Source organism: Protomyctophum parallelum (genome assembly GCF_964188405.1).
Source record: "Protomyctophum parallelum genome assembly, chromosome: 12".
Taxonomy (NCBI): domain Eukaryota; kingdom Metazoa; phylum Chordata; class Actinopteri; order Myctophiformes; family Myctophidae; genus Protomyctophum; species Protomyctophum parallelum.
Window position 1 is genome coordinate 44,552,961 of NC_139712.1, and position 15,583 is coordinate 44,568,543.

At 40.8% G+C, this 15,583-nt stretch overlaps 1 protein-coding gene across 1 annotated transcript in view; it reads right to left on the reverse strand.

The window, feature by feature from the left end:
- Positions 1–13,705, reverse strand: part of pomp (proteasome maturation protein) — a 102,972-nt gene extending 89,267 nt beyond the window's left edge. The window contains exon 1 of the mRNA XM_083777931.1: positions 13,702–13,705. Within this exon, the coding sequence (XP_083634057.1) occupies positions 13,702–13,703 (2 nt within the window). The 5' untranslated portion in view covers positions 13,704–13,705. The remainder of the gene's footprint in view (positions 1–13,701) is intronic.
- Positions 13,706–15,583: the final 1,878 nt, after the last annotated feature.

The following is a 15,583-nucleotide window of genomic DNA, read 5'->3' on the forward strand; positions in this document are numbered from 1 at the left end:
ATTGTGACAATGTAGCCCAGTTGAGATTAGCCTCGGTCCCAGGCTTACTTATCTGCGAAAATAAAGAGTTGAGATAGTGTTGTTGATACAATACAGCAGTGGTTTTCAACCCTGCTAATGTCAAGGTCCATTATTTAATCGGCATTTGAGCCACGGACCAACATTTGATGAGATTTAGACTCGCAGACCCAAAACTTTATATTTTGTTGTCGTTGGATAAGATTGTGTTTGTGTCCACAATTATGCTGAATCGATGTGGTATCAGGCAAAGTTGATCAAAATAACAATTATTCTACATCCTCTAATTGTGTAGACTTTGCGAAAATGAAGTGATACAGGTGTTAAACAATAATATAACTCTTAAGCGTAAAATTAAATCAAATGGACCTGTACATTCTCTGTCTGTGGCTGTGCCACAAAAATTTGGAACACCCTTCCCAAAAGCATCCGACAAGCAGATACTATTGCAACCTTTAAATCTAATGTACAAAACATATCTGTTCAGAAAAGCATTCCTCCTCCTGCCTCCTGAATTTTTGCATTAATTTCGCCTGTTGAACTTTGTATGAATTTTGTCTTCTGTAGATCTTGTTGTTTTTATAATGCATTCTTTTAACTACAATTCTTTTTAGCATTGGACAATTGTTGATTTTCTATGTTGCATATTATTTTATTGTGTTGTCTCCCCTGCTTTTAGTGTAGATTTGTTGGACAGCACTTTAATTGTGACCTTGTCTACAAAGGTGCTATATAAATAAAGTTATTATTATTATTATTATTATTATTATTATTGTTGTTGTTGTTGTTGTTATTATTATTATTATTAAGAAATAAAGATCTATAAGGGTCAAGTCCATTTGGTTAACAACTCTCCTACATTAAGCTGGGGACCACCTGGAACCCCCTCAAGGACAACTGGTGGTCCGAGGATCAATGGTTGAAAACATTATTTTGATATGAAAGCATTGCTAATGTATACAGTATGTTAAGCCCTAACCCTGAGTCTGTCTCTGCCCAGATGGGTGATGTGTAGATTATGTAGTGGCATAGGCCTACGTTAGCACGGGGTGTGTCTCTGTGGCAAAGGCACTAGTGTAACATTCAACAACTGAATAAACGATTTATAAAAGGGAGGTTAGACAGAGGAAGACTGTCATAATACCAGTGTTTCTCGAACATTATTATGTAAAGGAATCCTCAAAATGAACAACAAAAATTAAAGGTTTTAAAAATCCTTGTGTGAGTCCAACTTTAATGAAGCAACTAAGTACATACATCATACCTACAAGTGTGATAGTATTTGGATTCCCACTACGACAATAAACATTGTTTACTGTATTGTTACATTAAAAAGTTTAAAAAGTGCTTTACAAAACCAGAGAAAATCACAGCAAAACAAGTCAAGGAATATAGCAGAGAGAAAAAAGAATACAAATAGACAATAACACAATTAATAACATATAAGGATTACATATAAAAATCGAACACCTACTAGCCATGACCTCTCACTGTAATTAATATAACTACAGATATAATTTCTGAGCATTCACTATATGATAACAGTATACTATCTACGTTTAACAATTAACACAGGGCAGTTTGCCAGTCTTTTGGCAGAGGTACAGCAGTGGATGAACAAACCCAGCGGCCACACTAATGAACATAGATATATTGTAAAACATTGCGACATCTAACAAGAATCCTTGCATGGTAAGAATGATAAAAATGCACCAAAGTAAGCCACTTCCCACAAATGACCCCATGATCATGCAGATGATAATGAAGGCTCTCCTCTTCATGCTGTTGTCCCTCTCCCTCTCCCTCCCCGTCTCCCCTGGCATGGGCCGTTTCAGAGCCCAGAGAACGGCCAGGCTGCACGACAGCATCACTGACATGAAAAATAGACATTGCCCCAAATACACAACATAAAATGTCTTGAGAATACCCAACAATGACAACATCATGTATAACAGTGTGATCCCAATAATGACCAGCGAGGCCACCGCAGAGCAAGCCACCCTGTACCTGAGGGGTTTGTACTTGAGGAAGAGCACTGGGAGAACCACTGCCATGAACCTCTCTATGCAGATACAGCACTGGAAGACGGAACGTCCATTGAACATGAAACAATGAGCAAAAACTTGTAGGGGGGAAATACACTTGACAACAGCTGGAAGATATAACACGCTGGCGATGATCTCACATACGCTCAGGTTGAGTGTGAAGAAATCTGAGGCCATTGTTCCAGCTGGTCCGGTTAATACCAGCCACAGAACCCAGCTGTTGACGGGGAATCCCAGGACCAGGTTGATTGTTGTGCTGGTGATGAGTACAATGTCCACGTCGCTGCAGATGGAGGACTCATTTGATGTGTTCATCTTCCTGGCAGCTTTGATTGGAGAGCACCTTTGTTCGTTTGACCTAAAATCTTTTGGACAAACGAACAAAGGACAGGAAAAGACAGAGAGAAAGAGACAAAAAAGGACATAAGACACACTTTGATTAGCAAATCACCTCTGTAACATAATACATATCAAAACACCTAATATAATACTAATCAAAACGCCATCAAAATAACAAATAAAAAAATGGTAGGTATAATACTTGCATACCTTGACCTGTTGTGTCCTTTTCTCTGTGAGCTCTGCTGTCCACACATGCGACGTTACGTACCACCTGTTGAAGTGGCTGAAATGCAAAGTAGTTCTCATATTCTGACATGTCAGTCGATCAGTGTTCATCCATCATCAACGCAAATGTGGAAACTATCAAATTTCAGTCAAGGCCATTACCATTAAAGCAAACTCATGATGAGGAGCTGAAATATCAGACTATGTAGACTTATTGTTCTTATTGGAGAACAAATTAGATTCATTGAAACAGTGAATAATGTAGATAGATGTAATGCATAAAAATAATTAGAAATGGAAAGTAGTACCCTATGGTTAGTGGTACTTTATACTTTAGGTATAAATATACAGTATATTCTATTATGACATCTTAAAAGGATTTGTGTGCTTATATTTTGTGAGAGACCATGTGGTTTCTGCCATCATTGTGTAGCGAGATTTGTCTGCATGTGACAATGGGACATTTAATTTTAATTAGGCTATAAATTTTTTATTTAAGAAAGATTGCCCATATACAATTGATTGGTTGGTTGGTTGATTGACTGATTGATTGCCAACAGTGGATATGATGTCAGGCATGCTACACCGTGGGAATACAGATAAATAATGTATAATTATTAATAGTGAATATAAGGAGAATATATTCTATCACCTGTGAAATTTCACAGCATTTAGCCTAAGCAGGTCTCTGATTTCTTCAGGAGGGGCGCTATACCAAGATATTGTTTTATGTTTATTTGGGTAAATGTCTATTTTACATGTCAGTGATGCTGTCGTGCAGCCTGGCCGTTCTCTGGGCTCTGAAACGGCCCATGCCAGGGGAGACGGGGAGGGAGAGGGAGAGGGACAACAGCATGAAGAGGAGAGCCTTCACTATCATCTGTCTGATCCAGGCCCGGATTGGACAATCTGGCAATTCCGTCAGATGCCAGAAGGGTTGGGCAGTCATGTGGCCGTGGCTGAGCCAAAACAAAAACAAAAACAAATAAAAACAGACAGTAGTGTCTTTGAGGCATCTTTGGGCCGGTGAAGACCAGAAATTCGAGGGCTGATTTTCGGTGCCGCAGTGTTATTTGTGTGAACTTTCTTAATTTATTTGGTGCATAATGTAAATTACAGTTGAGCATGGCCTTGTATTATAATAATTTAGTTGGAGCTGTGTGTATTCTCATGACTGTAGTTATGTGGGTTTGTTCAGCCTCTGCTGTACCTCTGCCTAAAGACTGGCAAACTGCCCTGCGTTAAACCTGTACTCCCACAGTGAACTCCCAAGAATGATATATTATCTGTAGTTATTCATTCAAGTATAGGGAGATGTCTTGCAGAAGGTGACCCAATTTAATGTATGTATCGTCGTGAACGTTACGTATACTATTTTATTGTCTATTTTTTCTTAGAATGTATCGCTTCATGCTTGTTCTGCCGTAATCCTTTTTTTTAAAGCAATTTGTTTAAAAAATGAATAATGTTGAGTTGCCAATGTAGCCCAGGTGAGATGAATACTGGAAGACTCACCCCGGTGCGTGCCCGTTTTTCCTCCCGGAATTTTCCCCAGTGAGGGGGATAACTTTGTAATATGCTATTGGCTGTTTTTGGAAAAATATAAAAAGATACTCCTGTGGAAAGGCTATATTATATTACTTATATTGACCCTATAAACAATTTAGTATTATTTAGTATATGTAAAGATAATCCCCACATATCCTACAACAACTTCTGTGAACAGACTTCACTGTAGTAGCTTTTCATAAATGATATTTGTACTTGTACTGTCTGCTGTCATGAAAGTTTATAGTTAGAGAAATTCAAAATCCAGCCGTCTGCTGTCCAGCCTCTCCCACCCCTCACTGGAGAAAGTTCTGGGAGGAAAACAGAAATGGGGTGAGTCTTCTTGTTACCGGTGGGATAGTGTCATTGACACATTAAGGACACATTATGTTCAGAACTCCTCCAGCATTGTTTGCCAAATGGGGACCAATGTCCGGGGTCACTGACTAATTTCCATGGGTCCCAAGTACTCGTTTCCTATATTTACATCAAAATAAGTTAACACGTTAAAACATTTGGGGAGTAAAAGCAGCTTTATAAGGCGCTATATAGCAAGCAATTGGAAATGGCAAACTTTGATGTTGACCTACAGCCATGAAACTTCAATACACATCTGACCTCTGACCTTTAGATCTCCCAAGATGTTGATTGATATATAAAAAGAAAACTATATGTCTATATCTATCTCCTCCTGGGGTTTTTGAGCAATCTGCACGAGACTTCTATACACAATAACACAAACGTGAAACTTTCTAAAGAAGATGATAGTTTTTTCTTTTTTTTTAAGTGAAGAAATTAAGCCTGCAATTAATATTGCAGCTTTATGAAAATTCTTCTTCTGCCGCTAACTACATAAATTGAAGTTATGCCTCGCTGTAAAGGTGACTAATGTTTATGTAATTTATGAGCAGGACAAAAAGCTAAAATAGACAAATCTACAGATATGATGGTGGTCTGTATCAAAACAGGACCACGTGACCACGGTGAGAATATTAACAATACATTGCAGCTTATAAGAACACACTTGTTGAACATAAAAAAAAACACACACTGGCTGGATAGCCCAAAACTTCTGTGAGATGTGAGTCATGAATGGAATATTAAAAACAAGTGAATGGATTTATGAGTGGCTCTTCATTTCACGTTCAACCAGTGGTGGAAAAAGTACTCAATTGTTTTACTTAAGTAAAAGTACCAATACTGCAATTTAGAAGTACTTCATTACAAGTAAAAGTACGGAATTGAAAATGTACTTTAGTAAAAGTGCAAAAGTATCAGCATCAATATGTACTTAAAGTACTAAAAGTAAAAGTTCAAAATGTGTACAAAGTCTATTGAAAATAGCAGATCTACAAGCTCACAATGCGTCGCGTTACGACACATTGTGAGCTTGTAGATCGGCTATTTTCAAATGGCCAAAATGTATAGGGTTGAAGTGGTTAATGTGTGTTGTCTAATCAAAATGAACTAGTAACTAAAGTTTTAAAATAATTGTAGTGAAGTAAAAGTACAGATTTTGGCTCTGACATGTAGTGGAGTAGAGGTAAAAGTACTGGAAATTGGAAATACTCAAGTAGTACAAATACCTCAAAAATGTACTTAAGTACTGTACTTAAGTAAATGTACGTACTTAGTTACTTTCCACCACTGCGTTCAACAATGTATTAGGTTCATGCACCAGGTGGTCAGAACGTGGTGGTAATATAAGACCAAACTACTTTAAATGACCAATACAAGACTTAAATACGTACACTTATTGATACACCTGAATGTGGATTTAAACTTAATGTGGGTCAAAGTGCACCGTGGGAGGCCTTTAACCCGGATAGAGCTGCTGGGCCAATAGATCACTTTACAGGACAATAACAATTACTATTATTAGAAATACGTACGCATTATATTAATAATAGTATGTTTGACTCAATGGTGACTCTTCAAGACTGCATTGAGTCCGCCCGTCACCAAAGTATTGGATTAGGAATGTGAATCTCTGTGAATTGGCTCCATGGGGTGAGTAATCAATTAAAAAAAAAGTCATTTTGGGGGTGAACTATCCCTTTAAGAGGGGAGGGGGGGGGGGGGGTATTGACACACTATAGGCCTACCTATGACGGGAAAAAAACATCTTCTGTGAACTGAAGCTTATTTTAATGTATTAAGCTGTCTTTACTTGACAGAACATTTTAATGATAACATTCAGATCAATTCAGTTATCACTATAATCCATCCTCCGTCTGGCTTCTCCTCTTCCCTCATGGTCGTCTGATTTGTGTCCATTGGGTCAGCGCTGGACCACTTTGTTCATCTATTTGTACACAAAGACAATTCAAAGTGTTTTAGATACCTTTGAAGTGCAATAAAGAATAATGAATACATCTAGACACAAACTAGACTAACGCATTCGAATAAGAGAGCTGCACCTCAACTGGAAGAAACAGTGGTGGAAAAAGTACTCACATTCAAAAGTTTACAAATGTATGCAACATATCAAAATATTTTGGAAATAGCAGATCTACAAACGCATTGTCACCTTGTAGATCTGCTATTTTCAAATGGCCGAAATGTATGTAGAGCTGAAGTGGTATGTTTTGAAATAATAATCGAAATATGTAAGGAAAGTAAATCGTAACGTAACTAAAGTTTTCAAATAATTGTAGTTGAGTAAAATATAGTATAATATATGCCTTTGGGATTTCATACATCATCACACATCACATTCCGTGCTCAGCCAATCAAATCATCGCTATGGGGTACACACAAACACACAAAGCTGGGCATGCCCCTCAAAACTTCCTCAAGGGTGCACTGAAGTACAGTTGATTAAATGTACTTACACCACTGACTGCAGCTCAGGAGGAGCACTGAAGTACAGTTGATTAAATGTACTTACACCACTGACTGCAGCTCAGGAGGAGCACTGATTATACTTTGTCGTACAATGCTGCCGTCTGTCGTGCACTGAACATAGCTGATCTACAAGCTCACAGCCCTTTGCAGGTGCAACGTCATATTTGGAAGGGAACTATAGACTAGCTCTGTGTGATATTGAAGTACTACTTGTTAGGGCTGATTCATACTCCTATTTTACCGCTGTTTCGGCGCTGTAGTGCCGAAATGATTTCGGCTCGTCAGAAAATTTCAGTAGCACCGCAGAGCCGACTTTAGGACGGTACCCCCCCCCCCCCCCCCCGAACCTCAAATGACGTCACATTGTAGGCTCTACAGCGCCGAACCGACTTTTATTCGGTTCTAAAATAGGAGTATGAATCGGCCCTTAGTCATTGGTTTGATTGATTGATTGAAATCTTTATTAACAGTTTGTAGAATTTACAGTACATTGTTACTGAACAGCAGAACATATTGACTCACCACAATGAGGAGCTCCACCATGGTCCTCCTGCAGAGAACAGGATGAAGAGTTGGAGTTACAAAGGCTCAACAGAGACCATTCATGTGTCTAGCCTATGTCATGTTATGTTATGTTGTAGTTCTGTGTATATTTGAAGTACTAGTTGTTGTCAGTATTAGTTCATTCATGTGTGTACATACCAGCTTGGCAGCTTCTAACTGCACTCCTCCGGAAACAACCAAGGGACCCATTCGCACATCAAAGATATATAAGCTTTGAATGTAAAGTAAAACAATTATGTTTAATGATTTGTCGAACTGCCAAAAGTCCAGAGCAAAGAGAAACATTGGGTGATTGGTTGGATAGACTGTGCAGAAGCAAAAGTAGAGTTGAGTATAAAAATCCAAACACCAATTTAATTATGACTTCCAAATAAAAAAGAATGTGGCTAATTAAATGACCAAATAAAGCCTGCCGCATGCCTCTGTACATACCTGCGTGAGAATCTGCGTCAAGTGGGGAGGGTAACAGGTCCGGTTGGTCGCTCGGGTCGACCGGCTCGTCGGACAGAACAGCCAGAGCCAGCATGGAGATCATGGCGATCAGAAAACACAGCTTCATCTGGTAACAGACATGAAGAACATTGAATTTCGCAGAAAGTAGTAGTAGTAGACAGTGGTAGTAGTAGTAGTAGTAGTGGTGGTGTTCTGTATGCCAAGCTACAATCAACTATGGTTTGCTAAAGTATAACAACATTATATTAAATCACATTAAACAGAAAATGGACTCACCGTTTTTCAAAGTTGTTGTCCTGTTGGTCCTCGTTGCTTCTGAGATTAATCTAAATCAGAACCTACAGTATATGGCAATAGAATGAGGAGTTGGACTTATATGCAGTCAAACACACAACTCAAATGTGACTGTACGATGATGATATGGTCACTGATAATGTGAGTCATAATAAGTCATAAAGCTTTTGATATAGTAGAAAACGTGATGTTCTCCAACGTAGATTAGATGTCTGCTTCAGCAGTTGCACAAAAGGCAGGCGCACACGCACGCACGCACGCATTTGTGCATAATAGTCCCACAGGCAGGTGAGCATGGGGGGAGGGGGTCATCAATTTGACTGTACACAGACAAAACGTGTCTGTGGCAAAGACTTTGGTCTTGTCTGTAGCAAATGTATTTTATTTTTGATCATAAGACCCAGTTATACTGAATGTCAAGTCTCCAGGTTTCCTTCAGAAACCTGCCACTGATTTAACTAGTACTAGTGGTTCTCAACACCCTATACGGGTCCTTTTGGCTCCACATGTCCATGGAAAAAAAGCTATTTTGACAAAAGATGTCCACCACAAGACAGCATGGCGATGTCCCCTGCAGGTATGACATAATTTAGCAGCATAATTAATCAGACAGTATAGGCATAGGTGTCACTTCTGTTACTTCAGCAGCAAAGCACCTGTACTTACTGTACACACACGTAAAAGTATTGCTGTGTGTGGAGGCCTATGTTTACGAGACAGCCTGCACGAGTTACAGTACGATTGAAAAAAAAAAACCCACTGCCAGTCAGATTGAAAAAGGTGGACTCGGTTTCACCGTCGGAGCCGCGCCGCCTGAAGGTGACTTGAGCCACGCAAGGAAGAGTTTGTCTCAAAACTACATGGACGTCCCTAATAAAGCGTTCTTTTGGTTTAGACCATTTTTACCTGAAGAGCTTCATATCCCCAAGAGCACATCGTCTTCATGACACCTGAATTATGTGGCCCCACTAGTGTAAAATACCTCAAAAAAAACACTGGCAGTGTCAGTGAAATCATCCAAATCATATATTGATATAATGGCAATTTATACTGATGGCATGAGTTTGTACAAAAGTGTGCTCCTCGCAGTGCAGATATCCACCAGGCCAGGATGCCGACCCAGGCCTACCCTGTGTCAGGACCCTGTGTCACCCAGGCCTACCCTGTGTCAGGACCCTGTGTCACCCAGGCCTACCCTGTGTCAGGACCCTGTGTCAGGACCCTGTGTCAGGACCCTGTGTCACGAAGACACTGCAGGGAAATGAATGTGCATTTGGACAGACACTGGGGTTGTGGAGTGAACATGAGGGAGAATGTGCTGTTTAGGTGAAACTTTCTAACAAACCATTTCAGAGAGCATATACCGTGTGCACACTGCACAACTAATGGTTTTTAGTAAGTGCTAAGAGTGAATCATTTGGAATTGTAGGAGTTGAGGCATTACATTTTGTTTGACTCGTTTCCACAGATAATAGGCCATTTTGGGACCCCAGAAAAAGTGCCTAGAAATTTTAATTCGTTCCCGTGTCATGGGCACTACTCATTCAATGCATTTTTGCATAGATAATACCCTTCTGGACTTTGTTTTAAAATTTCTACTCATAATATCCTGCAGTATTTTGTCACAAGCCAGAAATGTAAATAGAAGTATATATTATAACCAAAAAACGAAAATCTTGTGCTGCTGTTTTTGCTTGTAAAATCTGTCATATTGATTTTCGCAACACAAAATCTTTCTCAGATGTCAAAAATACATATACCTAACATCTGAAACAAGTATTGGTGCCTATTACTAGTATGTGAATGAGTGAATCTAGATTGAAATGTATCAAATTTGTCACTAAAGTGATTGGCACCTAGCACAATGAAACATACACATAGTACATTTAGCCAAAAGCTTGCGTTTCATACAAAGTGTCACAGCATCTGTCATTTGTCCCATATGTAGCCCAGGGCATGCTCTAATGATCAAGCTAGTGCACCAGAGCCTGTGACCTTGACCTTCGGGGTCACCATGGCAGCCAAATCAAATATACAAATGCAAACTTGGTGTCTATTGTTAGTCTAGTGTTATTTGACCATTACAAACACGTTGGAATACTTATCATCACAATTGGGTGTGTCTGGAACCCTTATTTTCATTTCCAAGATGTGAAAACAAGTTATAACTTTTGACAAGTTTGGCAAACTTGGAGTCGATTTTATGTTTTTTTAATCATTGGAATTGGAACATTGGAATGTTCCAATTCATGATTAAATCTATCTGCCCATGACGCGGGAACGAAACTGAACGAAAAGGGACCTCGCAATATGGCCTATAAATATTGTGAAAATAGCAGATCTACAAGCTCACAACTGCTTGCGTTGGGAGCTGTTATGAGCTTGCAGATTGGCTATAATTTCTTTTTTTTGCCTCTTTCTTATATTATTTGACAATTTGGCCTATTTTTGACCAGTTTTTATAGTGTAGTTTGTCGATTACTTTTGATGAAGTAATGGTCATTTTCATTTCTATATTGAGTATACGGACAGGCTTGTGGTACAGTAGATGGACATTGAGTATAAGGACAGGCCTGTGGTACAGTAGATGGACATTGAGTATAAGGACAGGCCTGTGGTACAGTCATTCTGCCACGAGCACAAGGACAAGCTGTACCATAAACAATAGCTATCAGGCCTAAGAGAGACATCTCGTCTCTTACTGTACGTCATGTATCATAGCCAGGGCACGAGGATGAATAACATGGGATGAACATCATGATTTATACTGGAAATAAACTTGTCATGTGTTACAAATTATATTACTGCCTGCAGTGTCATCTCGTTCTCGGGGTTCGTCACTCAACTGAACCACCCTAAAGGCCTATTCATCGTCCAGTTCAACTGAACCACCCTAAAGGCCTATTCATCGTCCAGTTGTCAGTGATGAGGTGACTACCGAAACGGTTGGTTAGTAAAAACAGAGAGATGTGTTGTGTGAGCGGTGACCACCGCGGTGTGACACCATGTTGTAGTTTTAGTAAAAACAGAGAGATGTGTTGTGTGAGCGGTGACCACCGCGGTGTGACACCATGTTGTAGTTTTAGTAAAAACAGAGAGATGTGTTGTGTGAGCGGTGACCACCGCGGTGTGACACCATGTTGTAGTTTTAGTAAAAACAGAGAGATGTGTTGTGTGAGCGGTGACCACCGCGGTGTGACGCCATGTTGTAGTTTTAGTAAAAACAGAGAGATGTGTTGTGTGAGCGGTGACCACCGCGGTGTGACGCCATGTTGTAGTTTTAGTAAAAACAGAGAGATGTGTTGTGTGAGCGGTGACCACCGCGGTGTGACGCCATGTTGTAGTTTTCGGTGGCCACCTCGATCTTTGGATTATAGCCTATAAGTTTCATGTACCTATACCACACAACACAGCGAAACACCCGATTTAAAATAGCCTGTCTCGTCTATAATGCAATGCGTTGTGATGCAATGGATTTGAAAACAACTTTCAAATCTTTGCTGAAGAATGGCACAGTCCTGTCCACTTTTAGAGCTGTGTAGATGACCGTGGACGGCGTGGAGTGAGCCTAGCCTAAGATTTAGACTCTCGTAGATGTATTTTTATTGAGTCTTACATTTTCAATCTACGAGAGTCGACTCTCGTAGTTGTATTTTTTTTTAAACTATATGTTTATCCCACAATTTTGTAACCCATTTTCACCCCTGTGTCAATTATCTGATCCTGGGCTCTACACACCCTCCGCCAACCTAGTCCCCATATATGGGGGACAAGGGGAGAGCAACGGACTTGAACTCATGCTTCCTTCATGCCTGAGTGTCCAAGTTGCTCCTTTACACCTGACAGGGGGGAGTTTCCCTGGTTGGACGTAGCGTGTGGAAGGAACACGTTATTCCAACCAGTTCCTTTCCCCTCCATCGGGCTGGCCAGGGGGAGGCAGTTTAGAGACCAGGATTACTGCATGTTTTTTGTGAGGGTACCTACCTGCCCTAGGGGACACGGGGAGAACATGCAAACTCCACACAGAAGGGCCCTTTCACCAACCCCGCCTCGGGTATGGGCACTGATGAGGAGGAAACACGCCGCAAGCACCCACAGCGTCCCGAGTGGGAATCGAACCCAGGACCTTCTAGCTGTGAGGCGACAGCACTACCAACTGTGCCAACGTGCCCCCCTCGTAGTTGTATTTTATCGTTTCTTACATTTTCAATCTACGAGAGTCTGAGCTAAGGCTTCATTCCCCGGAGCATACTGGACATGGACAGAGACCAGCTGGTACCGTAGGGCTCTGAACGTGTACAAATGCAAAATATAAGGTGCTTATACCCTGATGCCCCATACTGTATATGGGGCCTATGCAGTGCACTGGCCGATTCTATTGGAAGTTCCCAATGGTGGTCGTGAGCAGGCGGTCCGGTATCACGCTCAACGTAAACAGGAAGTAAACAAGGAGGGGAAATGACGTTCGGCCATTTAGTGGACTAAAACACCTATTTAATGAAAACTACAGACTAATACATTGCAAACGCACTGTGTAGGCCTCTCTAACATTTGGGGCATCAGTGTAAGCACCTTATATTTTTGCATTCGTACATGTTCAGAGCCCTGCGGTACCAGCTGATGTCCGTCCAGTATGTTCAGCGGAATGAAGCCTCGTAGGTCGCTAACCCTAACCTCAGTCTTAACCGACCTCGTAGGTCGCTAACCCTAACCTCAGTCTTAACCGACCTCGTAGGTCGCTAACCCTAACCTCAGTCTTAACCGACCTCGTAGGTCACTAACCCTAACCTCAGTCTTAACCGACCTCGTAGGTCACTAACCCTAACCTCAGTCTTGACTCTTAACCGACCTCGTAGGTCGCTAACCCTAACCTCAGTCTTAACCGACCTCGTAGGTCGCTAACCCTAACCTCAGTCTTAACCGACCTCGTAGGTCGCTAACCCTAACCTCAGTCTTAACCGACCTCGTAGGTCGCTAACCCTAACCTCAGTATTAACCGGCCTTGTAGGTTGTTGTATTGAAGGACTACAAGGTGTCCCTGTCAACTAATGTCCAATATATTTAAATGAACGAAGATTGACAACCTGGGAGAGGTGTAACAACACTCTCAACACCAGCATTATTTATTATTCCATGTGTATATCTATCTTTAAATCTATTTACTCAACGTTTTGAACAAGTCAGTGATATAGTGCTATACATTCAAACATTATACCTCCACTACATCACAACACACACACATGCAAGTCTCTGACAAAGTCACCATACCAACGTTATGGGTGAGGCACTGCAGTGTGGGGCCCAATAGCCTGTGATACAATACACTACCTATAGTGGACAAAAGAGTGAATTCCAGGAATAAAGTATGTTTGCGTGCAGACAAATATTGTAGCGTTCTGTTCTGTCACTGTGCCCTCAAAGAGGAAATACACTATTAGCCAGAATATTAAACAAACATCAAGGTCACAGGTAATTGTCATTATTATTAGTTTATATTAATCATTTTCTAGGGGGAGGGAGGGAGAGAGAGAGATTCAAGCAATTCCCCGTAGTTGTAGCAGCAAACGTACTGTAGGCTACAGCATAGCCTATGCATAATTTAAACGAGAGTAAAAAATGACAATGATGAAGACAATAACAATAAGAGACTATATAGGCTATATAGCCAGTAGCCACTTTACTTGAGAAGGTTAGAAATACACTGGAATAAAAACGACACAATGGAATGGTGCAGCCAAAACACATTACATTACACACATGTCACACAAGAGTTCACAATGACAATATGTGGATTATATACATCCTACATCCTAGAAATGCTGTCCCCACCTAAATCTAAACGCATCCTCAGATCTTCAGATACGGCCCTACTTGAGATCCCTAGGACGAACCTTGTCACCAGAGATCATCGGGCCTTTGCCGCCCGGGCACCCAGACTATGGAATGCTCTACCGGTGCATGTAAGGTTAGCACCATCTGTGCCCGTGTTTAAGTCACTTTGAAAAACTCACCTCTACACAGAATGTTTTTTACCCTTTATATAGGAGATTGCTATTTTGTCTTCTTTTCTTTGTGTCTCGTTTTTTAAACTGCCCTTGATTGTGATTAGCTATATGTTGTTTGTGTTTTTTAACCTTGTACTTACAGCACTTTGGAACCTTGTTCTGAAAGGTGCTATATAAATAAAGTTCATTATCATATATTGTACTACCCACTAGAACAATATTGAAATGTATTTATAGACTAAAGCCCATTTTGAGTTACAAAGTGCTTTACCAAAAAACAAAAAAAATATCAAATGGCACCAGAATAAGACAAGAAACAGCATGATGAGCTGAAAAGAAATAGGGACATTTTCTACTAGGCCTATAGTCACTCTGTAGCCTAATTGATGAATTAATATAACTATACACATGTTGGGAGCTCACTGTGTGATTCTCTATGTATCTTCTATAGGTTTAACACAGGGCAGTTTGCCAGTCTTTTGGCAGAGGTACAGCAGAGGCTGAACCAACCCACTGACCAGATTGGTGAAAATAGATAAAGATGTAAATACAACAACGTCACGTGACCAGAGTTTTAGTGCGGACAAACTTAGTAAAATGCAGCAAATCAAGAAAGTTCCCAAAAATGACCCCATGATCATGCAGATGATAATGAAGGCTCTCCTCTTCATGCTGTTGTCCCTCTCCCTCTCCCTCCCCGTCTCCCCTGGCATGGGCTGTTTCAGAGCCCTGAGAACGGCCAGGCTGCACAACAGCATCACTGACATGAAAAATAGGCATTGACCCAAATAAACATAATGCAAAATCCTGGTATAGTGCCCCTCCAAGTCTAATAGCACATATAACAGCATGGTCCCAATAATGAGCAGCCAGGCCACCGCAGAGCAAGCCACCCTGTACCTGAGGGGTTTGTACTTGAGGAAGAGCACTGGGAGAACCACTGCCATGAACCTCTCTACGCAGATACAGCACAGGAAGAGCGGACGCACGGTGAACAGGAAACTCTTAGCGAATACGTCCAACAGGCCAATGTGCATGACAATTTGCGTGACAACAGCTGGAAGACAAGACAAGCTGAAGATGATCTCACATACGCTCAGACTGTCAGGAATGCATTACGGGTGGACCCAAAAGCAGGCAACAGGATGCAAAGCAGACTATCTTCAAAGTGTTTATTTCAATAAACCAAGATAGGGCAAAACAACGGCACAGCAAAACATGTACACTCACTTGACAGAGGTC